A 27,509-nucleotide genomic window follows, 5' to 3' on the forward strand; every position below is an offset into this window, starting at 1 on the left:
CACAGGAGGTGGCAAAGCTCAACAGAAGCAATTCACCCTTACCTCTGGAACAGACTCTCCTCAAGCGAACAGGTTGCGTAGCACTGCTTGGCCGACTCTGCACTCCTCCCTGGAATCCCTGTCGACGCAGTAGAACTTCATGAAGGTGTGCGTGGATCTCCACCTAGCAGCCCTGCAGATGTCCAGCAGGGGCACACCAGCCATCAACGCAGTCATCGCAGCGATCGCTCTGGTGGTGTGGGCTCTCGGACGGCCGAGCAGCGGTCGGTTCGCCAACCGATGGCAGTGCATGATGCAGCCGGAGAGCCACCTTGAGGTAGAAGTCTTGGACAAGGCCTTCCCATGGTTCACAGGACCAAAGTTCACAAAAAGCTGTGAAGTCTTTCTAAAACTCTTTGTGCGTGCCACATGTAGAGCTTCAGGGCACGAGCAACGTCTAGCGAGTGCAAGGCCCTTTCAGCCAGTGACAAAGGTTTAGGGGAAAAACAGGTTAGTTGAGGTGGAATTCCGACAGAACCATCGGCATGAAAGAGGGGTGCGTTCGCAGCACCACCCTCAAATTCATGGAAAGTCAGGTATGGCTATTTGCAGGATAGGATCTCACCCACCCTACTGGAGGAGGTGATGGCCACAAGGAAAGACGTTTTTCATGAGAGGAACTTGAGAGGGGCCTGGTGCATAGGCTCAAAGGGGGCCCCCATTAGCTTAGTCAGAATCATGTTGAGTTCCCATGCTGGGGCAGGAGCCTTCACAGGCTGGAAAGATCGAAAAAGTCCTTTGAGGTACTCCTTGATGAGACCAAAGTGAAGACCTTCCTGCAGACATGGTGTAGCGTGATATAGCTGCCAGATGTACTTTGATTGCGGCGTGCGCCAGTCCCGCCATGGCAAGGATAGCAAGTATGGAAGAATCTGCAGGGCCGTGACCCTCATTGGGGTAATTTTCTGCAACGGGCACCACGTAGCAAAACACTTCTACTTGTGTCTGTAGCACTTCAAAGTCGACGACGCTCTGGCCATGGCGAGGGCCTCCCTTCAGTCCACAGGAAACGCATATCCTCCAAAACTCTAGGGCTGCAGGAGCCAAGCCCTTAGGTGGAGCGATCCGGGTTTGTGATGCAGGATTGCGCCTCCTTCTCTGGTGAGAAAATCCGGGACCGGAGGTGACGCTGACAGGCTGAGAAGGTCCGGGTACCAAATCTTCCTTGGCCACGCGGGGGCGATGAGTATTATCCTGCACTGACACTGTCTGAGTGCGTTGTTGACCTGTAGCAGAGGAGGCAACAGAGGAAACGGGTACAGAAACATCCCTTCCCATGGGAAGGAGAACGCGTCCCCCAGGCTCCTCGGTTGGTGGAATCTGCTGGCGAACATCTGGCATTTGGAGTTCGCCACCGTTGCAAACAGATCGATCTGGGCCCTGCCCCACTTGGTGAAGATGCGATCCACCTGGTCCTGCCGAAGTTCCCACTCGTGGTAGGAGCGCCATTCCCTGCTGAGGGGGTCCGCAACATTGTTCTTGACTCCCGCTAGGTGAAGGGGGACGAGGAACATTTCTTGTCCGATGCCCCAGTGGCACAAGTCCTGCGCTTCCCTTCGGAGCACTAGCGATCGAGTGCCCGCCTGTTTCCTGATGTAGAACATTGTGGTGGTGTTGTACGTGAAGATCCTCATGACCCTGCCCTTCAGAGACAGAAGGAACGACTTGAGGGCCCAGAACACTGCCCGTAGCTTGAGGATGTTGATATGGAGATCCTTCTCCTCCGTCAGGCACAGGTCTCTGGTGTGCAGATGCCCGGTGTGGGCTCCCCAGCCTTCCAGGGAAGCGTCTGTGGTAACCGTTTCCTGTAATGGGAGGGGTTCTGAAATCCTGTGCCCCGGGAAATGTTGGAACAGGCGCCCCACTCCCTTATTGCCCCCCCGGATCATAATCGTCCAGAGTGATCTTGTCCGCAAAGTTTCCGGACACTTGTATCCAGCGAGCGTCCAGGTACTCCTGAAGAGGTTGCATCTGTAACCTGCAGAGCCGGATGAGGTAGATGCAGGACATCATGCAGAGCAAGGACTTGATGGTTCGCACCATAGCCGTCTTTATCGACAACAGCTGCTGCACCTTCCCTTAAATGGCCGCTACCGTCTGCTCCGAGGGTGATGCCAGGCAGGACACTGTATTGGATCTGGCTCCCAGGAACAGCACATTTTACGATGGGGTCAAGCAGGACTTTGAATAATTGATGGAGAATCCCAGATCTGTCAGCAGCTTGACGGCCGCCTCCGTGTGTCCGACGACCAACTCTCATGAGTGGACTTGGATGAGCCATTCGTCGATGTACGGGTATACGTTTAACCCTCGTAGCCGTAGATGGTCCGCCACCGGTGCCAGGTACTTCCTGAACATTATGGGGGCCAACTAAGTAGAAGGGTAGGGCCTTGAACTGATAGTGCTGTCCCTGCACCACAAAACGTAGAAACATTTGGTGGTTCCTGCGAATGGGGACATGGAAGTAGGCATCCTCCAGGCCCAGCAACATCAAGAAATCCACTCTTTCCAATTGGCCGAGCGCGTGTTGCAACGTGACATCCTGAATTTCTGAGACTCCAGGTACTTGTTCAGACGTCGTAGGTCTAGAATGGGCCTCCAGCCCCACCCCACCGTCTTCCTTCTGACAAAGAGTTATATTGGAATAGAATCCAGAGCCCTGGAGTCACTGGGGAACCAGCTCTATTACCCGTTTTAGTAGCATGGGCCGTACCTCCTCTAAGAGCTGAGGGATGTGCTGCTCCTGACGGGCCACCGGAGGGATCTGCAGACATCTGTGCTGAAATTCCAGGGTATGTCCTTGGGCGAGAGTGTCCAGCATCCATCTGTCGGTGGTGATCTTTTCCCACTAACCTTGTCAGCCGGCCTCCCACCGGGGGGCAGCCCGACGTCCTGGTCAGGTCAGACTTGCTTTGGCGCTGGCACCCTGCCCTGCAGGTGACAGCGACGCCGTCTTCCGTAGGCCTGGGACCGGCCTCAGTTGGCTTCCTGAGTCATGGATCTGGAAGGCTGACGGTACGATGAGGAGAACTTTTTAGATGACCTGCCCGACTTTCCTCTGGAGGAGCGAAAAGAAGAGCAGTACTGCTGTAGGGTGTCCAAGGAATGGGCCGTCTCCATATCCACCTTGATGGCCTACAGGAACTCGTGGACAACGTTCCCGAAAAGGTTATCTCTGTCAAAAGGCATGTCCAGCACCTTCGCCTGGACGTCCTGGTGGAAATTTGTGACTTTCTTCAAGCCTTGGCGATGAAGGCATACACCTGTCAAGGCTTGCAGGAAGGGGACCGACACCCACTCCCAAACCACAGAAGCCAAATGAACTTGACCCTCCCACCGTGGTTGGCACAGGTTCCTGATGGTAGATTGTACAGGAGACCACCGAGCAGCCAACAGGGGGTGGGGGGGAGGGATTAGGGAGCGGTTGTGGATGGGAAGGGGGAGTTTAGGAACACCAGAAAGAGGATTAGGGTAACCAAAATGGATAGGTAAGTGAAGTTAGGAACAAAAACATATTTTACCATACACTAAACATGTTAACCCGTTCCCGTAACTACCTGACCTCAAACATGCACCTATTCCGGAGTACATCCTAAATCTTATCACACCTGTCTGTTGAACCGCTTATCACCAGAACTCTAGCACACCATATGCCCTGGGAGAGATTCATAAACATTGGACCTTACCAGTGCTTAATTTGTACAAAAATAAGTGCCAGTGCCCAAAAAGTATTGGCCCCATAATGCTGGGCGCGGCGCCGCCCACAGCGCGGGTGCAGCAACTCCATCAGCGCGGGCGCACCGGCCGCACCAGTTCAGTGCTAGACCTACCTAGATCAGCCGATCACACTGCTGCTGCTCCATGTCACATGTTTGGTGCAGCAACTGCTGGCACAGACTAGTAGTAAATATGCAACTAAGACATGCTGCTCCTGTAACTGCTCCTCAATGCTTTGTGAGCGCTTTAAAAATGCAAATAAATAAAAAAAAGCCTTCTGTTTCAGTCACTGTTGCACTGTATTTGTGTCTACCCCTTCTGTCCCATCTGACAGTCTGTTAAAGTACACCAAGTATTGTTACTCGGTTACCTCCAGGAAGAGCACCCTCCCCTCAGCCCGTTCTTCAGTCACCTCATCCAGGTGTTTTGTGTGTAATCAATTTACTCTCAAGCCCTTATCAGTCATCACATCTCATAAATGCATCTCCCTTCACCCTTCCTTCAAGCATGAGCATGGTGTTGCATAACTTGGAAAATGTCATTTCTGCAAGACATTGTTGTGAAATCAACGGCCTGTGCTATTTCTGCTTTAGGGCCTCTTTCCACCTTAACACATATTAAAAAAACTAAACATGTTTTGTCACCCAATATTCAGGAAACAGAGGAGAATGCATATTCGGATATCTCCTTCCCACTGACATGTTCTTGACATACTTCAATAAACTGCAGGGTGTAACAGACACCCACCTCCCTACCTGAGGATTCCTATCTGAGGATTGCATGTGCTCTCATTCGGAGCACATGCTCGGAGAGTATTGTACCCAGGTTAAGGGGCCACATCTGGTGTATAAACCGCACATCAGGATAGAAACATGAACTGGAATTATGTAATAAAATGACAGCAAAAGACAGTTGAGAACTATACACGAATACTCAACTAGTGCTTTTATTTATGACGACAGATTAGTGGGCACGTGCACCATGTTTGTCCCTGTCTAGTTTCCATGTGTGGATCTTTAAGCCTGAAATGACATTTCAGAAGTTCGTCTTTGCATGGGCTTTTCTCGCGAAGTGCAGCCGGTTCGGTATCGGCCCTATACGTGCACCGTTCCGGGTCCCTTCGCTGAAGCTCGTTTGTGAACTAATGAGGCCGATAATATTAAAAGGAAGAATGGAAACACCCAGGCACAAATTCACAGTTCATGTTTCACTTAGATGAATGCTATCCAGGGTCGGACTGGGGCATACAATTGTCTCGAGTCGGGCTCAGCACCAATGAAAAAGTGGCCAAAGTTGCAAACAACATTTCATTCCTTTTGTGGCAGACACTAGTGGGACAATGTTGCCGCCCGGGCCGCGCCCGGTCCTGGGCTTTGCCCTGCCTTGCCTCAACCACTTAGGCTACCCCCATGGGGCCGCCACCCCCACGGCCATGCTGAGCCTGATGACAAAAATAGGTGCACGGCGCAGCGGCCGCACAGAAGTTAAGATTTTAAAAGAATAAACGTGTATGTGGGTGGCTGGGGCCCATCCCTTTCGCCTCCCAGGCCCAGCCAGCCATGGCCTGCAACCTGCAAGCACGAGAGATCGAGATCAGAATGACAAATCCCAATGATTTATAATCGAAGCAAAGCAAAGTGGAAGAACAAACAAAGCAATTGCATGTGCGCTGGCCTCGCATGAGTTCCGGTGCCCAAAAAAGAGTGCCGGTGTTGGGCACCGGCAACCACCCCCACAAATTAAGCACTGAAGCCAAAGGATCTCCAATCAGCATATGGGAAAAAAGTATAGAAGCACATGCCTTCCCTCTACTCTTTCCTACTGGAAAATGAGGAAGGTACGATGATAGACCCACTCAAATAACAGCATCAGAATACCGCTCTTTACAAATGTATTCTGAAGACCCCAGATTCCGACAAAACGCGGAATACAAATTCCACCTTCTCTTTGAAAGTGAGCTAGCAACTCTATGCTACGGAGTTGCACACACATTGAAATCACGTACCCATTTTCAAAATATGTCAGCTACGGAATTACTGCAAAAAGTGCAAGAAAAAGATGAGATTTTACAGTCAAGCATTACAAATCTTTTAGCAAACATGAGTGGTACAAAAGAATACTGGTTCCGACGTCACACAGATGTACGCTGTATGATAAGAAACCTTGGCCCACCCACTTCGTTTGTTACATTAAGTTGTGCAGAAAATGCATGGGAAGATTTACACGATTTCCTACGCATAGCAAACAAACACAAAACAAACAGATATAAAAACACCAGGAGAACTCTGCTCTCTAGATCCTGTGAATGTATCAAGATATTTCCATCAACGCTTCATGCTATGCTACACTTCATTTGTAATAAAACTGTTCCTCCCCTCGGAGAAGTGCAACACTTCTTTTGGAGAAAAGAATACCAAGCCAGAGGAGCACCACACATCCACATGCTTTTGTGGATTAAAGATTCTCCTAAATTTGATAAGGACAGTAATGCCACTGTTTTGCAGGTCATCCAAAAATATGTCACTTGTGGGGGGGGTGTGGCCAGCCGAGGACCCGATCGGATGGCTCCTCAACAAGCTCTGTGACTTCTACAGGCCCCAGAAGCCCTATCCCCGTATAATGCACTATTGACGCGACAAATGCAGCTCATCTAGCGATGAACCCCCTGGGCACCTGAGGAGCTGGAAATCGGACGGCTCCAGGCAACACAACCGAAGTAGCGGGCAAATCTCGGAGGGGATTGTCTTCGAAGGCCCACCACAGAAGCGAGGACGGCACCTGAACAGGGTCCGACATCCTGCCGGAGGAATGAGACCACTGGAGCTTGAGTGCCCATTGCAAAGATCTCATGCACAACCTGGCCTCATGGCATCCTGCATTCTTCTGAAGTAATGGCGCGCCACTCTGCAAGATGCTGCGCCAGCCTTCCCCCAACCGGCGAACCATGGGACATGGCCTCATGACTGAGCTGAAGTGGCTGCGGCGTTGCCTGAGGGCAAAGAGGCAACAGCCTGAGTGGCCTTGGCACCTCGAGTACCTTGCTTTCCACCTCTGGCACTCCTACGGTGCCCCCTTTGACTGGCAGCTCCTCTCGCTTTACCAAAGGATGAGTAATAACGAAAGGAACCTCCCCTCCATTGCTGTCCCCTAGGACGAAAAGGCGGAGGTTGGCGAACTGCAGCGCCCAACGACGTCGCTGCAGCTTTGGAGGTCTGCAACCTCTCAAGGCTCTCGTCAGCCTTGCTGCCAAAAAGATGTTCCCTGTCAAAGGGCATGTTGAGGAGCCGGGCCTGCACATCAGGAGCAAACCCCGACTTCCGCAATCACGCAAACCTGCGTATCACGGTGCTCGCCGCCATGGACCGGCTGACGCAATCTGCCATGTCCAAACCCGACTGAACGGCCTCACACATGGCATCCTTGCCATCCTGAACCATGGCAAGGAAACCATCCCGTTCGTCCCCTTCGGGAATATGTTCAGCCGCTAAGGAAACAGTTCCACAGAGTGCGCGTGAAACGTGACAAGGTACATACGGAGTTGGCTGCCTGAAGTACCATACACCCTGAAGAAAACACTTGCTTCACCCAGCTGTCAAAACGCTTGTCATCCCTATCAGGAGGGATGGTAGGATACGACGCCTGCTTTGCCGGGGCCGTAGCCGCCTGCACCACCAAACTCTCCGGAGTGGGGTGCTTGGTCAAGTAGCAGGGGTCGCTACTGGCTGGGCGGTATTTTCACGGCAAAGACTTGCCCACTGACAGGAGATTCTCCGGAGCAGTCCAAGCCGCCGCCACCCTCCTCTGTAGAGCCATATGGAACGGGGATATCCGTAAGGTCATCCTGAAGAAAATCCCCTGGGGGAGCAGACCATCTCAAGTACTCGGTGACCCTGGACATAAGGCGCCGGTACGAAGAGTTGGCATGAGTGCCAGGCTCAGGCCTACAAAACTCCACCTCCGGAGAGGTGTCCAGCCCACTGACTCGTGCAGGGACTGCCGGAGGTCCTCTATTTGGCTATGGCTCGAGAGAATCTCGTCCGGCACCGTATCCGGAACCATGCCATCATCAGAGCCCTCATCCACCTCTGAAATAAACTCAAGCTGGCGGTAAGAAGGCACAGAATGTGGAACAAAGCCATGCTTGACCTTTGCTAGAGCCTTTTTAGGTGATTCCACCGAGCCCTGGGGAACCCCCATCAAAACAGCCTCGAAAGGCGTCAAGTGAATTGGCATTGATGCCGAACGCGGCGCCGACAGCATCAATGGCGTCGACACAGTCCTCGAGGCCGGAGCCCCGAGCGTGTCCCTCGACAGCCTTGGCGCCGATGGCATCGACAACTTCTTCAGAAGCGGGGCCTCGAAAAAGTCCGTCGGCGACCTCAGCGCCACCGACGTCGACGTCTTCGTCGAAGACACCACAGGTGCACACGGTCTCTAGCGCGTCGAGGACCTGGACCTGGAACGGGCATGACGAGAATGATTCCCCTTTTTCGAGCGGGAATCGTGCCGACCACCCAAGCCCGAAGGCGTGCGAGCGGTGTCTCTCGACCGATCACAACCGACCCCACTTGGAGGCGCGGACGGAGCAGTGCCCTGCGATTCGAGAATCGCCAACATTTTCTTCCCGAAGGAAGCCCATTCCTCTGGCGTTGCATGCTTGGTGGGGTAAGCGACCCGCCGACGGGCGGAGTCCTCGGATGAGGACGGGGAAGGCGACCGATGACGGTGCTTCCGGGAGTACCTCGAAGAGGCAGAGGAGTGGTGGGACCGACTCCGGGACAGAGACCCACTGGACTTCCGACGACGACGCAGAGAGTCGCCCCTCGAATCGTCCTCGGAAGCCCCGCAGACCTCGACTTCCGTGGCTTGGACACCTTACCTACCGATAACAATTTCTTGCGCTCCTGCAAGGCTTTGGACGTGAGCGACTGGCAGTCGACACAGTCATCCGTGTCATGGGCCTCCCCAAGGCACCAGAGGCAGGCGTCGTGCAAGTCCGTTACCGACATCTTGGACCCACAGTCCCCGCACTTCTTAAAGCCCGGACGCGGTGTGGAAGACGAGGTAGACATCTTCACGAAGAAAGACTTCACAATACGAACAGGTTCGAAGAACTGAGAAAGAACAGGAACTCAAAAGAGTCGAGGCACGCTGAGATCTCCGAAGCGAACACGTTCGCAGAAAAAACGAAACTGAGGCCATAACATCCAGTGACGTCGGCCGTCGGAGGAGGTCCTCGAGGGCGGCGTATCGACATCATCGACGCAGGACACAAAGATTTTCCAAAGCAGCACAGCTGTGGTGATTACGGTCATAGATATGGAATACGTCAGAGGACCCAATCCCCTCGAATAGACTTGTGCATAGGCTCAAAGGGGGGACCCATAAGCTTAGCAAGTACCACATTGAGATCCCAACCTGGCGGCGGCTTTGAAACTGGGGGGTGAAGTCTTTTCACCCCTTCCATGAATGCCTTGATAACGGTATTTTCCACAACGAGAGTTTGCTCTGTGAAGTGGTGTAAGATGACAAAGCTGCCAGATAGACTTTCAGGGAGTTAACCCTGAGTCTAACAAATGGAGCATATAGGTCAGAATGTGAGATGGAGTACATTCTAAGGGATTAATAAGTTTAGACTGGCACCAGATAACAAAGCGCTTCAATTTGTGAAAGTAACAGTACGTAGTGTTGGGCTTTCTAGCTTCTTTTAAGATATCCATGCATCTTTGTGGAAGGTTGAGGTGGCAGAACTCTATGACTTCAGGAGCCATGCTGCCAAGTTCATCGAGTGGGGCTGCGGGTGCACCGTTAGTCCCTCGTGCTGGCAGAATAGGTTGTACCGGCACCAGAGTTTGATGGGGTCGCACACCGCCAGTTTGCACAGGTGTGGCTACCAAGGCTGTCTCGCCCACATAGGAGCAACTAGGATGAGCGTCATCGGTTCCTTGTGGATCTTGTTCAACACCTTCCTCATGAGAGGGGTTGGTGGAAAAGCGTAGGCAAATATCCCTGACCAGTTCATCCATAGGGTGTTTCCCCTTAGAGCCTGGCTGGGGGAACCGACACGCGAAGTCTGGGCATTGTTTTCGCTTGTGGCGAATAGGTCTATTGTGGGGAAACCCCACTGAGAGAAGAGGTGTTCTACGACGTCTTTGTGCAATCGCCATTCGTGTTCCTCTGGAAGGGGATCTCTGCTCAGAGAATCTGCTAGCGAATTGAGTTCCCCCAGGAACATGTTGGGATAACAGGTAAATCTTCCATTTGAGTGCCCATTTCCAATTTGTTGGGCAAGCCTGGACAGATTTTGAGAACAAGTGCCCCCTTGTTTGTTTATGTAAAACATTGCAGTTGTGCTGTCTGTAAGGACCTGCACTGACTGGTTCGATAAGAGGGGTAACAAATGCCCAAAGCGCTCTGAATACTGCTAGAAGTTCCAGCAGATTGATGTGGTTCTGAGCAACCCTGCAAGACCAGAGACCCTGAGCTATGTGGTGAAGGTAGTGAGCTCCCCCACCCTGTTAAGGAAGCGTCTGTTGGGAGGACGGCCTGAACCTCTGGGTTGTAGAAGGGTTTCCCTTTCGTTAGATTCTATCTTGTCCAACAGCAAAGTTTCTGTACTAGTGTTGGCGAAACGAGCACTAGATCGTCCCATTGACCACTTGCCTGAGACCACTATTTCGCCAACCACTCCTGCATGGGTCGCAGGCGAGCGTGGGGAACCAGGTAAATGCAAGACGACAACATGCCTAAGAAACGCATTGCTTTGCGCACCCTTATTTGGCGACCGGCCTGATATTGAGGAATTTGCAGCAACACATTTCAAATTCTTTCCTCTGACGGAAAGGCAAACCCCTCTTGAGTATTTAGGACAGCTCCTAGGAACTGTTTCGAGGGGCTTGGCACCAGGCTTGACTTTTTCTCGTTAAAGGTTGATGGTTCTTTGGATGTTTTGTCTGCAAAATAGGGGGGGACTCCCCTGTAATGGTAAGGGTACACTGGGATTGCCTCCCTGCGCAGGTGCACTGTCACCACCGCCAGTACCTTGGTGAATACCCTTGGAGCCGAGGCTATTCCGAACGCCAGCACCTTGAATGGGTAGTGCTAGTTGCTATCTTGAAACGCAAGAATCATCTGTGCGCTGGGAACATAGGATATGAAAGATGCCTATTTTCATATTTAAGTGTTGCCATGTAACCCCCCCTTTTTATTAGGGTGATTACCTATTGTAGTGTAATCATGCAGAATTTTTGTGGCTTGACATACTTGTTTGCAGGGCACAAATCTAATACTGGGCGCATTGTGAGATCTTTCTTTGGCACAAGGAAGTAGGTTGAATAAATACCCCTGTTTACCTGGTTGGCCGGAACAACCTCTATCGAGTCCTTTAACAGCAGAGTGGCAATCTCCTCGAGGAGGATCCGCTGGTGTTACTGAGAGTGTATTCTTTGCCGTGGAGGGTGGTCGTGGGAGCGCTTGAGTAATTTGAGGCAGTAGTCGCCGGATACTGTGGACAGCACCAATCTGTCCGAGGTGATCCCCCTCCCATGCGTGGGTGAAGTTGGTAATGCGCCCCCCCTACTGGGGAAGCATGGGAGGGGACCTGAAGCGCAACGTCACTGTTTAGAAGGTGGCGCACCGCCTCTAGCGGGGCTGCCCCTTCCCCGCCCACGACCCCTGCGCTGCCCTCTCGGGAGGGTAACCCTGGGAAGACTGTGATTGGTTATTCCCCCACGATGAGCTCCGATTCTGGCTATAGCTAGACCCTCTTTGGGAATTTTGGTCTCGAAAGCAGTGAAAATTACTGCTTCCCCTCTGTCCAGAGTGTTTGTTAGTGAGTTGACCAAGGGATTTTAAAGTGTCATACTCATCTTTTGCCGTTTCGAGGGCATCTTCGACAGCTTTGCCGAATAATACGTTAGGCTAGACCGGCATGTCTATCAGTGTTGCCTGTATTTCAGGCTTAAATCCTGGTTGTCTCAGCCATGCATGCCTTTTAATGATCGTTACCCTCGGTGATTATTCTACCAGCATTATCAGCCGCGTCGAAGTTAGTCTTAAGGAGGCAGCCAGACACTGTCCTCCCCTCGGCTGCCACTTGAGCTAACTGGGTCTTTAAAGATTCTGGTGCAGAGGAGAGTAAAGCAGAAACTTCCTCCCACTTGTGGCAATTATAACTCGCCAAGAGGGTGGCACTGTTGGCTATCCTAGCTTGATAAGCCGCAGAGGAGGCAACCTTCCTACCTAGGCCATAAATCCTCTTGATTTCTTTATCTGGGGGAGCCTCTGAGGAAGCAAGTGGGGCGCCCGCTCTCTTCCTCGTGGTGGTGACAACTAGGGAATCTGGTTTTAGTTGTCTCCTAATATATAAAGGGTCAGAGGGAGAGGCACAAAATAACTTCTTGACATGTGGATTTACTGCACGTGTGAGGTTAGGGGTTTGTAGAGATGGCTGAATCCTGCGCTGAATTGATTTTAGTAGCGGGATGGACTGAGTTACTGCCTTCTTGTCCCCCAGGATTTGCTCTGCAAAATCCTGGTTCTCCTGAACTTCCTGAGTATTGATTTTGAAGTGTTCAGCAACCTTGGCCAACACCTTGTTAAGGAGGGGTTGGTTATCGACTGGAGAATCATTTACAGGAGGGTCCTTAGGAATTGGGGAGTCTAAGGTGTAAACGTCAGCCTCATCTTCAGCCTCCTGTTCCTCATCATCCCCGTAATAAGGGTTAGCATCCTGGTTCCTCATCAAATTGAGGGTCAGGGTCTTCATGGTAAGAAACGGGGTCATAAGGCTCCACAACAAAGGGGTCCGTGACTAATCCCTGAAAGGGGGTCTCAGTCCGAGACCTCTTAGGAGGGGGTTGTGGAGACACAGGTGTGGCTTTGGAACCAGATGGAGCTGAGGTGGGAGGAGTGTTCCTATATCTTTGAAAATAATTTGGATCTTTTTCATAAAAGTTGGCCATAAAGGTCATCCTCTTCATTAGTTTGTCTATAATCTTCAGAGCTCCATTCCTTGCAGCTTGGTATAGTAACAGCTTAAGGGGTGAGGCCCATGTCCACATCTATGGGAGGTGTAACCTTGGTTTTAGGGGCAGGCTGAGGTTCTTTCGATTTTTCTGCAGCCTTATCATCCCCATGTTTCTCCTTAGGAGTGTGGGGACCTTTAGAGGATTTTTTATGGTGTTTACCCTCTCACCCATGGCCAGAAGTGGTCTTTCCAGACTTTTTGAGGCGTCTAATTTCAGATGTGGGATTAGACGCGGAGCGGCTAGTCTCGGAAGTGGGTTAGGACACGGCATTGTTGTCAGACGACCGGGTCTCGACAGTAGTTTTAGGGGCGAAAACTTTTCCGTCCGAGGACGGCTGGGCCGTGTCGTGAGGCGACCGCGAGCGGGAACGCCCAGAGAACAGTGATTCGGTGGACCGCTCCCTAGGTGTCGAGCATTGCCGATCCCTCGACACACGTGTCGAGTCCCGGCCGAGGATAATGTGTTTGGTGGTGGGTGTAAGTGTTGCGCTCTTGCTGCCGTTTGTGGTCCCCACAACATGGCTGCTGGTCTGTCCTACGGGGTTGGGGGCCTGTGCCTGGGTAGCTGGAGCTGCCCCGTCACCCTCGCCCTCCGATTCGGCGGCGTTGCTGCCATCGCTGAAAGCGCCCTCTACGTCCATGGCTTCGAGCTGCCTGTCGTAGTGGGCCCAGCGCTTCGTGGAGCAGTCCTTCAGGGCTTTAGGGTTGAAGAGCCTACAGGCCCGACAAGATGCCCTGATATGGTCTTGAGGGAGACACAGATTACAAGTTAAATATTTATCTACCCAATGGGAACTTTCTGTTACATTTGGGGCAGAATTTAAATGAAGTACTCTCCATATGGTCAAAGTATTGCAGCGGGGCGACTAATATGTAGGAAAAGGGGACTATAACCTATATGACCTCCCCCCACTCTCCCTACCGACTGGGCCGAGGCCCGGCGTGGCCTTTCAGGGCCAAGGGTCAGTCACGGCAGTCTCTGACGGAAGTCTCTCCGATCCTCTCCGTCGTCGTTCTTCAGCGTTCGGTGGATAAAGGATAGGAAGAAATCTAACGTAATTGAAAGTAGATAAGGAACTCCGCACACATGCGTCCGACTAGTATGGCGAAAAAAAACAGGGACCTACATGCGTGAGGGATCATGGGTACAGGGGACTTCAAACTAGGGATAGTATTACTGGCACGCCCTATTCAACGTCCCTTTTTTGATTTTCGAAAACAACAACTGTAATACTCTGCAGCTTCCACTAGATGTCGGCCTATGCAATATATATATGGGATACATTACTCACCGTAATCGTATTTCTGATGCTTGTATCTGTTTAGATTCACATGCTGTGCATAGGCCGACATCTAGTGGAAGCTGCGGAGTATTACAGTTTGTTTTTCGAAAGTCGAAAATGGGCGTCGACACAGGCGTGCCAGTAATACTATCCCTAGTGTGACGTCCACTGTACCCAAGATCCCTCACACGTGTAGGATCCTCAGATTGTATTTTTTCTGACATGAGGAAGCATGAGGAGTAGCGTGAGTACAGATAATCCAAGCAGATAGACAGAAAGGTAAGACTACAAGCAATCATGCGCCTTCTCTCGGAGGGGAGGAAGGGTGGGTCGCATGTGAATCTAAGCAGATACAAGCATCAGAAATACGATTACGGTGAGTAATGTATCCCTTCTGAGGCTTGTGGAATCTGCTTAGATCACATGCTGTGCATAGATTAGCGAGCAGTACCAGAAGAAGGAGGTGGGATGTGAGAAGGGTCATGAGCAAACAGGTGTCTTAGAAGCGCTTGTCCCACTTGTGTATCTGTCTTGGAATGAGTGTCAATGCAGTAATGCTGAGTAAAAGTGTGAATAGAGCTCCAAGTAGCCGCTTTGCAAATGGTGTCGAGGGGAACATTTGCAATGAAAGCCAGAGTGACACCAATGCCTCTAGTAGAGTGGGCCCTTGGCGTAAAAGGCAGAGTCTTTTCAGAAAGAGAGTAACACAGCTGTATACAGTTGATAATCCACTTCGAGATAGCGCCCTTAGAGACGCGATCTCCCTCTCTGCCTGTAGCTACGGAGACAAACAGTTGATCTGTTTTCCTTAGCGGTCTGGTTTTATTTACATAGTATAGGACCGCCCTACGCACATCTAGGGTGTGTAGTTTCACCTCAGCCGAGCTTTGCGGGTTTTGGAAGAAAGCCGGAAGCTCGATGGACTGGTTTACATGGAACTTGGATATGAATTTAGGTGAGAACCTAGGGTGTGTGCGTAAAACCAGTTTGTCCTTGTGGATAGTAAAGAAAGGATCTTGCACTGACAGAGCCTGAATTTCACTGACCCTTCTTATGGAGGTAATGGCTACTAAGAAGGCCGTTTTATAAGTCAGGTGTTTGAGACTACTTTTATGCATGGGTTCGAATGGGGGTCCCATGAGCTTAGCTAGCACCACGTTGAGGTCCCATCCTGGCGGTGGGTTCGAAATAGGAGGGTGAAGTCTCTTTACTCCTTCCATGAAGGCTTTAACCACTGGCACTTTCCACCACGAGACCTTGTTATGGGATGTGGTGTAAGCCGAGAGGGCTGCCAGGTGTACTTTCAGCGAGTTAAAAACCAACCCTGCATCCAGCAGGTGGAACATGTATGTCACAACGTTGGAAGGAGTGCAATCAACCGGGTTGATTAGTTTATTCTGGCACCAGATAACGAATCTTTTCCACTTATCAAAGTAACAGTGCCTTGTATTTGGTTTCCTGGACTCCTTTAGAATGTCCATACACCTCTGTGGTAATTTGAGATGTCCAAACTCTATGACTTCAGGAGCCATGCTGCTAGGTTCATAGAGTTGGGTTCCTGATGCACTGTTTGACCCTGTTGCTGGGACAGTAGGTTGTACCAGGCTGGGAGTCTGATGGGCTCGCACACCGCCATCCTGCGTAGGTGTGGAAACCATGGTTGTCTCGCCCACATGGGAGCAACTAGGATGAGCGTCATCGATTCCTTGTTCATCTTGTACACCACCTTCCTGATGAGAGGAGTTGGTGGAAAAGCGTACGCAAACATCCCTGACCAGTTCATCCACAGGGCATTCCCTTGGGAGTCCGGCTGGGAGAACCTGGATGCAAATCCTGGGCATTGTTTGTTTTCGCTTGTGGCGAATAGGTCTATAGTGGGGAAACCCCACTGAAAGAAGAGATCTTCTACCACGTCTCTGTGAAGGACCCATTCGTGTTCTTCTGGGAGGGAGTCTCTGCTTAGAGCATCCGCTAGGGAATTGAGCTCCCCTGGAACATGTTGCGATGACAGGAAGATGTTCCGTTTGAGTGCCCATATCCAGATTTTCTGGGCAAGCTTGGACAGATTTGGCGAACGAGTCCCCCCTTGCTTGTTCAGATAGAACATGGCTGTCGTGCTGTCCGTCCTGATCTGCACCGACAAGTTCAGTAGATGGGGCTCGAACGCCTTTAGCGCTCGGAATACTGCCAGAAGCTCTAGCAGATTGATGTGGTTCTTGGCTACTGAGTGAGACCAGAGACCCTGAGCTGTGTGGTGGAGATGGTGAGCTCCCCACCCAGTCAGGCATGCATCTGTAGTCACCACGGCTTGTACTTCGGGATCGTAAAAGGGTTTCCCCTTTGCGAGATTCTCTCTTGTCCACCAGTGTAGGCTTTGTACGAGTGTTGGCGAAACGACCACTAGATCGTCCCAATGACCACTTGCCTGAGACCACTGTTTCGCCAACCATTCCTGCATGGGACGCATGCGCAGGCGCGCGTGGGGGACCAGGTAAATGCATGACGCCATCATGCCCAGTAACCGCATAGCTTTGCGTACTGTTATCTGTTGACCTGACTGATAATGCGGAATTTGCAGAAGTATATTCCGAATTCTCTCTTCCGAAGGGAAGGTCAATCCTTTCTGAGTATCTAGGATAGCTCCTAGAAACTGTTTTGAGGTGCTTGGCACCAGACTTGACTTTTTCTCGTTGATAGAGAAGCCTAATTCGTGGAGGAGGTCGATAGTCCTCTGAATGTTTGACCTGCAAATTCCTGGGGTTTCCCCCGTTATGAGCCAGTCGTCCAGATAAGGGTACACCGGGATTGCCTCCCTGCGTAGGTGTGCAGCCGCCACCGCCAGTACCTTGGTGAATACCCTTGGTGCTGAAGCTATCCCGAAGGGCAGTACCTTGAATTGGTAGTGGCGACTGTCCACCTTGAAGCGCAAGTACTTTCTGTGCGCTGGGAGCATGGAAATATGAAAATAAGCATCTTTCATATCCAAGGTTGCCATGTAATCCCCCTCTTTTAGGAGGGGGATTACCTCTTGTAGCGTGGTCATACGGAATTTTTGGGGCTTGACATACTTGTTGGCAGGCCGTAAGTCCAATACTGGGCGCATTGTCAAATCTTTCTTTGGCACAAGGAAGTAAGTTGAATAGATACCCTTGTTTACCTGGAGTCCTGGGACGAGTTCTATCGCGTCCTTTTCTAGCAGAATGGCGATTTCCTCGAGAAGGATCCTTAGATGCTCTAGGGAGTGCCTCTTTGTCGTGGAGGATGGTTCCGGGGACGCTGCAGTAGTTCTATACAATATCCTGCGGATACTGTTGACAGCACCCATCTGTCTGAGGTGATCCCTTCCCAAGCTTGGGTGAAGGTGGAAATGCGTCCCCCTACTGGGGTTGCGTGACAAGGGACCCTGAACTGAGCGTCACTGTTTTGGTGGAGGCGTGCCACCTCCCTTGTTGGGGCTGCCTCTGCCTCTTCCACGACCTCTCTTGTTACCCCTGCCGTAACTCTGGGTAGACTGCTGGTTGTTATTCCATTGTGTACCCTGTCCCTGGGCATAGTTGCCTCTTTGTGAATTTTGGCCGCGTGGGCGACGAAAATTACTGTTCCCCCTCTGGTTAGGGGGTTTGTTGGTAAGCTGGCCGTATCTGTCGTCATCGTGGCCGTATCTGTCCCCGTGTCTGGGTCTGCTGCGGGAGAGGGGGCCTGATGCGGGTGTGGCGGCTGAAATGGGGGCGTCGGATGACGCTTCCTCTTTTTTCGCTGGCGGCTTATCAGGGGCCTAGGGGACCATTGGAACCAGCCCTTGTGGCATCCTCTTTGGATATCTGACACCAGGGTGTGAAGAGTCGATAGGATGGCCAGAGACACATCCCTGGGCAGAGTTGCCATGACTGGAACACTAGACCCGCGCAGTTGTCGTCCTCCTCTACCATGTCCTTGTGGACCGTGCGTAAAGACTGTGATGCTGGAAATGCATCTGAGGGACAGGGCCTCTGAATCCTTGTCCTTTTTCTGTTTTTACCGTGTGTTCTGTTATGTTTTCTGCCCAGGAGTCCATGTGGGACTCCTGGCAGTGCAGCTCTCTCTTTTGGTTTGGTGAACAGACCCATGGGATACCCTTATGGCACCCATGGGTGGGGGTACAACCCTGCGCCCCTAGTGTATGTTTTTGGGCACCTGTGGGTGGCCCCAGAGCAGGTGGCAGCTCCGTGCTGAATTTGACAGGTGCTTCGGGTGTCCTCCATTTTGGGATACCCTGGCCCTGCCATTGGGATCAGTTGATTCCTAATAGAAAACAAGATGGCCCCTGTGGCCTCTTGCTTTCTATTGCCTGTTATCTTGTTTTCCCAAAGTCCTGGGAAGCCCTGTCTCTGTCCCTTCCCCCTGACTGGCTGTTGGGTGGAAGTTCCATGTATGGTATTGTTGTGAAGGCCCAGCTAGACTGGCTGGAGCCTTCTCAGTGACTGTATGTTGTGGGTACCTCCTGTGGGTGGGACCTGGGTGAATGGAGTGTGTGACCAAATATACACTCCTTGTTGTGGTTGTCTGGTTTCTGGCATGAGAGACAAAGACTGAGACAGCCCTGCCCGAAACTGGCTTGAATGCAGTGTGTAGTGTTGAATGGCTGGGTACTTGTCCCAATCCACATTCCCTGTTGTGAGTGTCTGGAAGGGAGGAGTGTGGCCTGAATGCACTGTGTGCCTGATTGGCTGACTGACTGCATGAATGCCCTGCAGTATGATTGGCTGCTGAGTGTGTGCCAGCAGCGTGGATGAGAGAGAGGATAGTATATCTGGGGACCTCTCACCACTGGAAAAGTGTTCAGAAGGGACCTTTGGTTGAGAAGCGACCATTGTGCTCCTAAAGCAGCCAGGGAGCTGAGTCTCCACTCTACGAGTAACTGGAACTGCTGATCCTCGACGTCCAGCTGGAAGAAGAAGTCTTGCTGTGGCATTTGCTTCGACCGATCCGAAGGCTGACGAGATCGTCGAGGGCTGACCCGAGAGAGGACCTGGTAAGGCGCCCTCTTCCCGTGCTCCGAGGGACCATCGAGCACCGCTCCATCTTCGCCGAAGCGCCCTGGAAGACAGACCCTCGAAAGGCTGTCGACCCGAGACGGGACCGCTGAGGAGATCGAAGTGAAGCACCCGGACATCGACGCCGTCGGAGTCCATTGCCGTCGACCAGGGTTCGCAGGTTTGTGTAACCGCTGGAGGCCCGTCGAAGTTGTGTTGCCCAGCCGTGGGAACCACTTGACGCCGTGCCGCCGACGACTGGAGCCGTCCGCTCCTTTGCCTAAGAACATTCAATCGAAGGACTCTCTCGACCGCATCGTCGACCGCATCGTCGACCGCTTATCCTGCCGGAGAAAGTCGAGGACGACCAACGCGCCGAGGAGAAACCTGCCGGTGGGTTTCCCGCCACCCGACGACCTCAAAGACTCGGACGACTCGACGCCCTTGCTGGGCCTCCGTCTCTACAATCTTTGCGGTCCAGAACTATTGTCATCGAGGTGCCCCGCACACCTCCGCCTTGCAGGACGCCGACGCTCCGACGCCGACGAGCACCGCTTGGACGAAGCTGCCGCCTCATCGACATCGTTCTACCTCGTTTGTCGACGGACGTTCGACGCCCCGTGCCTCCCACTTGAAAGGGAAGGCATTCAAGAAGGGCCGTCGATTCCCCGTCGCCGAACAGCGAGTTCCTCGACGTTTGTTGACGCCTCTTCGAGGAGCTCGACTCCACCAGGTACATTGTGGGGGTAAAAACATTATAGGAGAGAATAAGACTTGCAGAGCAATATATGGACTGGGCTTGTGCTATATCTTTATTTACAGGTTGCCCAGGTGGGGGGATCTCCACACAGAACTGTGCCCATTGGTAGGGGCCAGTATTCTGCCTATTGCTCAACCCTCTTATTTTCTCTCCTCTCTCTATTGCTGGTTTCACTCTATTGGTCTGTGTGACATTGTACAGTATTGTTAATGCACTGTAATGAGATCTAGGGTGGTACCACTGTAGAATTGTATATATTTGCCATTGTAGATTTTGACGGAGTACAAAGTGAGTTATTATGATAAATGTACATAACCTTAAATATTGATTATGTAAAGACTGTGTTCTAACCAATACAGAGTGTGGATATTCCTTTGTGGAGGCTTGGGGAATACACTGTACTTAAGAACCAGCCTGCATCACCTCCTGAGAAGCTAGGCCTTGATTGCTCGACCATTGCTACCGAATAGAGAATCTTGGCTGGGGTCTCCTGTGCCTCTCCTCCACCATATAGGGAGCGGAAGTACAGACACCCCCCACCGGTCGTTGAGGCCCGTCTCTCACAAGGACTACAGATCCTCGTCGCCTGTGGACGAAATTTCCATAGCTTCAGCCATGGCTTGGGACTGATCTGGGGCCTCCTTACCCCCCCTTTTTTCCACTCTGAAGGGCTGGAACCGGGTTCTTTGATGGTGTCCCCTTCTCTGGCGTGCAGGCAGACCTTGTCAAAGTCACTACGGCAGCCTTGTGCCTCGGAGGGAGGGATACCTTCAGCACTGTGGGAGCTACCTTCTCAGGGTCAGCCCCCTTAGCTTTCGAAAAGAGCCACTGCCACTAGTTCCATCGCCAATAACTATTTATCCTGTGCCGCCAGGGCCTTTTTCGGTAGTTCAGCCTTCTTCTCCTCTGTCCGCGGCTTCTCGGCTGCTTAGCCGGGTTGTACGATTTTCTCTTCGAGGAGGAGCTCCATTGCCAGCTGGCAATGGAGGCGGAGGGTGATGTCGATCGCGCCCGGTCTGCCGTGGGATCTGCTTCCGCGGCGACCCCGTTGGACCCGGACTTGCGGTTCTTGGCCTCATCTTGGGCCCCATAGATGAGGCAGTCTCACAGGACTTAGAAGACCGCTCCTTGGACCGGCCGGTCCTGGGTGAGGCATGACGCTGCTCGGAGCATAGGGCAGATGCCTTGGCGTTCAGCCACGCCACCAGTCTACTGTGCCTGTCCTTTGTCCTCTTCTTGGAGAAGCCTCAGCATATCTCGGAATCTCCTTCCTTGTGGTCCGAATTCTTGCAGTAGAGGCATTGCAGTTACTTGTCCTTCACAAACACATTTCGAAGCCCGCACTTGGTGCAGGACTTGAAGAGGGACCTTTGTTTCTTCCTTCTCCTCCGTCATGGTCAGAGGCCGCGAAGTAGGTCCAATGGCCTTCTGGAAACTTCAACGATCTTCGCTGTTGAGGGGCGCTTAAATTCACAGACAACAGATCCCCGCTGTCAGCAGATGGAGAGAAGAGCACACAGGCTCTTTCGGAAACAAAAATAGGACATTTTTCTGCACAAAAAAACATGAAAAAACATAGAAGTAGATTGCAAAGCAAACTCGAGGACTCCCAACACTGAAGCGTGCAGTAAAAATCTAAAGATGGCTGCCAGAAGAGGGGCTTAGGGAGAGGAATGTCATTGGATGGGGGGCAGTATGACCCCAAGGACAGCGATTGGTTTATGGGAGAAATACAGTTTGTAAGTGAAAGTGAAACTGTTTTTTCTTTTACCGAGGATTCCCAGCCAGATGATGGGGAATATTCATGACCAAGGCCAACCCTTTTGAGTTTAACTATTTTGAACTGTCAGAACTACACCTATTGGTAAGACTACGTGAAACCAGCTGTGATTTACATTTCCTTTTTTTTGTGACCATTTTTCCTTTTAGAAGACCCCTATCAAATTTGGTTTAAGAGTGAGGGCAGGCATAAGTTCGGACAGAGACGAATTTGGTTTTGGACATCAACGGCCCTCAGAAGAATCATTTGAGGGAACAATCCCCTTAGAGCTAGGGCCAGCTAGGCATTACACCAAACCCACAAAGTTTGATACAAGTTTTCAAACTGTTACTTTTGAGTCTGTGCCTCTATTGATCCCATGCCTGTGTCATGATGCCTACCCCCGGGCATCCGGATCAAGCCCATCAGCCCCGGGAGCAGGCATCCAGACATTTACAAAAACCCCAGCAACCCCAGCTAGGGGCTGTCTGGGTTCAGTCCTGGCGCAATAGGCGCCAGGCTCATAGACTTTACTTACCTCATGCAGACCATGCTGCAAATAAATCCAAGCCAACGTGAGGCCTGGATGGGACTATTTTACTACAGGGACTATTTTTTACTCGGGTGTGGTCCTGGGGAACTTCTTTCCTGGGACTACTTTGGAAGCTATTTAAACCACGCCCGAACAGCAGCACTTGCTTCGTGTTATTCTGCATCCAGCAGCGTGACTCTCACTGTGCCTGCAGCCAGCATCCAGTCTTCTGCCACGCCTGCCTCGAATCTGGAGCTCCTAGAATAAAGAGGAAGAAAAGGACAAGGTTAGAAAACAAACTTATTTCAAATTCCTCACCTGATTCCGGATCCATTTCATCTCCTGACCTGGAAAGTACATCAGTCCTGCACGCGTCGCTTCGCCAGTTCCAGCACGGCACCATACTCACCAGTTCTCACAGCATCTTTCGATCCGGCACTGTCTCCATCATTTCTTAGGCGTAGTCCGGCACCTAGGGGCACAAGAATAACAAGGTGAGCCAAGGGCATCAACAAATACCTCTTACCACCATAGACTTACCTGATTTACCACCGGCGGTATTATTCTCCATATCTTCATATGCCGCATCTGTAAAGAGGGAGAAAAACAACACGTTAACGCATGCAATAGTTACCGGACAGTGTTGGGTAACACAGACTCTTACCTGAACGCCAGCAGCAGCTACGAGACCTTCTTCTCACAAACTCAGTTGCAACTTAAGGAAGGAAGGGGACAAGAGTGAACATCGGGCACAATGGACTCTTTGAACTTGATACTTACCAATCCCGCCTGGGACTTCAGAGTCAATGCTTACCGGAACTCTCCCAACGCCTTCAAACCAGTGAAGTAACTGGTATCTACGCGCCCCTGCAAGACACGCAGGATGGAAAGCTCATCTTTTACAAACATAAGGTGAGGTTACTAAGGGGATATCAGAGGTGATTAGTGGGGAGAGCGAGAACAGTTGGGAGGCCATCACTAAAACCCGCAGGTGGCTAATCCAGGTCTCCACTTGCAGGAAAATACTTCTTCGGGTCCAGCAGACAAGACTAGGCGAGCCAGTCCAGACAGTCATCTCTGCACTATGCATCACGTTGAAGGAGACCGCAGCTGTCCGGGTCCGATCGACACTTCTGTGGGGTCCAGGTGAGCGTAACAGCCTGTTTCACAACTCCCATCGTCCTTTACTCCAATTTGGAGGAACCCAGAATTTCCACCGGGGCTATACCCTAAATGTTATAACTGCTGGGCTGAAGGGGGTCTGGAACGATTGGGCCAATTATTCAAAGTGGTAGATCTTTCTATTTTAATAACTGTAAACAAGCATTGCTTCTCGGATGCTGACAAATATAGGTATATAAAATGTAGACATTGGATTAGCAAAGCTAAGGTAAGGTAACTCGGGGAGGTAATAGCGAAACCACATAGTTAAGTAAGCTATTTATAGGGGACCTACCAGCCAGAAAGGTTAAGTCGCTATGTAAGGTCCTCAATTTAAGTGGTTTTAGACCACCACATTGTTATTGATATTTTATTTCTATCGCGCTCGTACACAAGTGTTTCAGAGCACGGCAAGGGAGGGGAGGGAGCAGGGGAGAACAAAACAATGATCTTACTAGGCCCAGTGACATTGAGAACGGCCAAGTGCATGGGGGAGGGGAAAAGTGCATGAAAGGGGGGAGAAGTGGAAAGTGTGGAGCAAAGGAGAAATAGATAAATAATAATAAATAAAAAAAGCAACAAACAGTGGTAGTGCAGCCAGCAAGTGGCAAGTGCTGGGTTTAAGGCAGTAGACAGGGCAGATCTGATAAGTGCAGGAAGAAAAAGGGGCGGGGCTGTATGGGTAAAGATACAGAACCCAGTGCAAGGGGTGGCCCAGAGGCAGTGCAGGAGGGTGGCAGGGTGAGCAGGTGCCTGGGCCCGGAGGACAGAGGGTGGCCAGGTGCACATTGCCAAGATAGAACAGATCAGCAGGGGAGAGGGGGTGCAAAGGCAGAAGCAAAGAGGAAGGTCTTGAGGTGCTTCCGGAACCGGAGATGGCCGGTTTGCACATGCACATATGGCCAAATCGAAGGAGGAGGTGGGATTCCCACATGGCCAAATGGAAGGAGGACGTGGGATTCCCTACTGATAAAAATGTCATAGTATAATGTTTAGACTAAGGCTGCAAAGGTATTAAATAAGTGTTCAACTGAAAGAAAATAGTTTAAAAATAATGTATCAATGGTATCTCACCCGGGAGAGGCTCCATAGGATCAGCCCGACATTCCCATCCACCTGTTGGAGGTGTGGACATGCCCAGAGCATGCTATTCCACAAATGGTTGTCATGCGACCTTATCCAATCATATTGGAAGGAGGTGCTTGGCTAAATTAAAACAGTAACTGGATCAGACTTACCATTGGGCCCTCTGGTGGTATTGTTGGGTAACGAAGATCCAAGGGGTCACTACAAGCAGACTGCATAAAACGCACCTATTGGTGGCTGCCAGGGTCACAACAGCCTGAAGTGGAAAACTAATATAACAGCAGCTATCAAGGAATGGTGTTTGAGAATATAGTTTGAAGCAGCAATGGGTAAAATTGGGGCCTCCACCAAGTATGAAATGCCAAGGTAGTTTGAGATTTTGAACCATTTTATTCAGTTTGTCTAGCTGAATGATTATCCGGGGGTACATCATAAACCCTAGGATCTATGGGCCTTCACGTTGATTTAACTCGGATGGCGAGGTGGATCTATGAAAATATCACAATTGCTCAGTTTATAAAGATTTGGGATTTGTTGAGAACTGTACAGAATTAGGTTTTTTTTTGGGGAGGGGTCCAAGCACTTTACTGCACGAGTGCATTGGACTTTCATTTGAGGGTTAAATTGTGATTTTTATGTCATCAGATTTATTGAGATTTCTGTATATTGATACAGTATGTCAGTCTTATGTGTATCCAGCACTAAACTCTGCTTGTTCAACAATCAAAATGTGAATGACAAAAAAGAAAGAGAAATGTCCTAGAATGGTCGGGGCAGGGCATGGTAGGGATTTCTCTGATAATGCTTGGCAACTGTTATAGTGACTTCTGTGGTGTACATACATTTGTTAGTAAGTGGCGAAGGAAAACGGGATGAATAAGATCTGGCTTTGTCCAAGATGCTCTGTTGAATGTTGGAGATTTTCCCGGAGAAGGAAGCAAAATCATCTGCACCTTTTTGCAAGGAAACTTGACTGGAGATAATTCAGGGGTGGATACTGAACCGAAGACTTCAGCAGATTTGTTTTGTCATGGGAATGAGAACATGGAGAAGAAACAAGTGTCTCGCCTGATCGTTGCTTAGTGGCCTCTAAGGTGTGAATCAAATGTACTTATTTTAGTTGTCAACAGATTTATGCCAGTAGCTTTCAAGTTTTTGATTAATCTGTCTCAGGACAGGTTGCTCCACATGTTCCAATTTGTTGGAATTTTTCATAAGAGATTTCATTTGTTGATTGTGGGCTGCCAGAACAGCAGGGGGTCTGGAAAGTTTGATGTGAATGTTTTTAAACATTTTCTGAGCCGCCGGTTTCAAGATCTCTACAAAGTTAGTGTGAGAGACCCTTGTCACACATTTCACATTGATTAAAGTATATTTTGGGGTGGAAGACAGGTATGTTTGGCAGGTGTATTGGGATTTCAAAAGATGAAGCTGTAGTCAGCACAAGTGAGGTTGTGATTTTGATATTATATTACTGAGGGTGAGGTTGGCAGTAAGGATCGTGTCAAGAGAATAACCAACCATAAGGATGGGTTTGGCGATTCATCTTGCAAAATTCAGACAAATAACAGACATTGAAATTACTCAACTATGTTGGCAGAGTTGAAGTCAAAGCACAGCACATTAAAGTATAAACTTTATAGTAGACACCTCTTGAACTGTATTCATGGAAGAACTTCTACAATCAAAAGTAAGCTCGTCATGTCAATTACCATTTTAGGAAAGCTGAACCAAGGGTTGACATTGGTTCTTAAATTTTCATTCTCACAAATCATTCACAAATAACAGGGCTACCAAGCACTGCATGCAAGGGACATGGCGAAGAGGGATAACGTTGGGGGAAGTTCTTACTTTTCTTCTGGGTGATGGTTTTGGTGCTTCTGTTGCTACATCAAAAGTAAATATCATGCGTTGTGAGTTCTGCTCAGGTACTACTTCCTACAAGGAAAAGAGGCAAGACATAAGTGTATTTAATCAAAGCTGAAAAGAAAACAGACATCCAAATACAAATATTTCCAATACCGGATAAAAAGCTGATAAAAGCAGCTGCTAGCTATTTGTAATTTTAGTATTTCTCTCTCTCTATATGGGATACATTACTCACGTAATCGTATTTCTGATGCTTATATCTGCTTAGATTCACATGCTATGCATAGGCCGACATCTAGTGGAAGCTCAGTTGTTATTTTCGAAACTCAAAAAGGGACGTCGACGGGGCGTGCCAGTAATACTATCCCTAGTGTGACGTCCACTGTACCCGTGGTCCTTCAAGCGTTGCGGTCCCTCAGATTGTTTTGTTTTTGACATGAGGTAGCATGAAGTGTATCCTGACTACAGGTGTATCCAAGCAGATAAATATCAGAAAAGCTCATAAGACATCTATGTACCTTGTCTCAGGGGTGGAAGGGTGTGCGCATGTGAATCTAAGCAGATACAAGCATCAGAAAAATGATTACATTGATTAATGTAGCCCTTCTGAGGCTTGCGGAATCTACTTAGATCACATGCTATGCATAGATTAGCGAGCAGTGTTAGGAGAAGGTGGTGGTGGCTTGTGAGAAGGAGCAGCAGCAAACAGATGTTTTAGAACTGCTTGTCCCACCTGTGTATCTGTTTTGGAATGGGTGTCAATGCAGTGGTGCTGAGTTAAAGTATGTACTGAGATCTATGTAGCTGCTTTGCAAATGCTGTCTAAAGGGACATTTGCGATAAAGGCCAAGGTAGCTCCTGTGCTTCTAGTGGAGTGAGCTCTTGGTGTGAAAGGCAGTATTTTGTTTGATAATGCATAGCACAGTTGTATGCATCTGACTATCCACCTGTGGTTGGCATTCTTGGAAATGCAATCTCCTTCTCTGGCTGGTGCTACGGAGACAAACAGCTGGTCTGTTTTCCTTAGCGGTCTGGTCTTTTTACGTACTAAAGGCAGTGCTTAATTTGTGGGGGTGGTTGCCAGTGCCCAACACCGGCACTCTTTTTTGGGCACAGGCACTCATGCGGGGCCAGCGCACGTGCAATTGCTTTGTTTGTTCTTCCACTTCGCTTTGCTTCGATTATAAATCATTGGGATTTGTCATTCTGATCTCGATCCCTCTCTTGCTTGCAGGTTGCAGGCCATGGCTGGCTGGGCCAAGG

The 27,509-nt window shown here is 50.3% G+C and overlaps 1 protein-coding gene across 4 annotated transcripts in view; it reads right to left on the reverse strand.

Moving 5' to 3' along the window:
- FAM13A (family with sequence similarity 13 member A) overlaps positions 1-27,509 on the reverse strand; it is a 2,868,510-nt gene that overhangs the window by 1,841,533 nt on the left and 999,468 nt on the right. For all 4 annotated transcript variants that reach the window (XM_069630746.1, XM_069630744.1, XM_069630745.1 and 1 more), the window contains one exon: positions 26,229-26,315. In XM_069630746.1, the coding sequence (XP_069486847.1) occupies positions 26,229-26,315 (87 nt within the window). The remainder of the gene's footprint in view (positions 1-26,228; positions 26,316-27,509) is intronic.

Source organism: Ambystoma mexicanum, chromosome 6q, assembly GCF_040938575.1.
Source record: "Ambystoma mexicanum isolate Mex_15411 chromosome 6q, UKY_AmexF1_1, whole genome shotgun sequence".
Taxonomy (NCBI): domain Eukaryota; kingdom Metazoa; phylum Chordata; class Amphibia; order Caudata; family Ambystomatidae; genus Ambystoma; species Ambystoma mexicanum.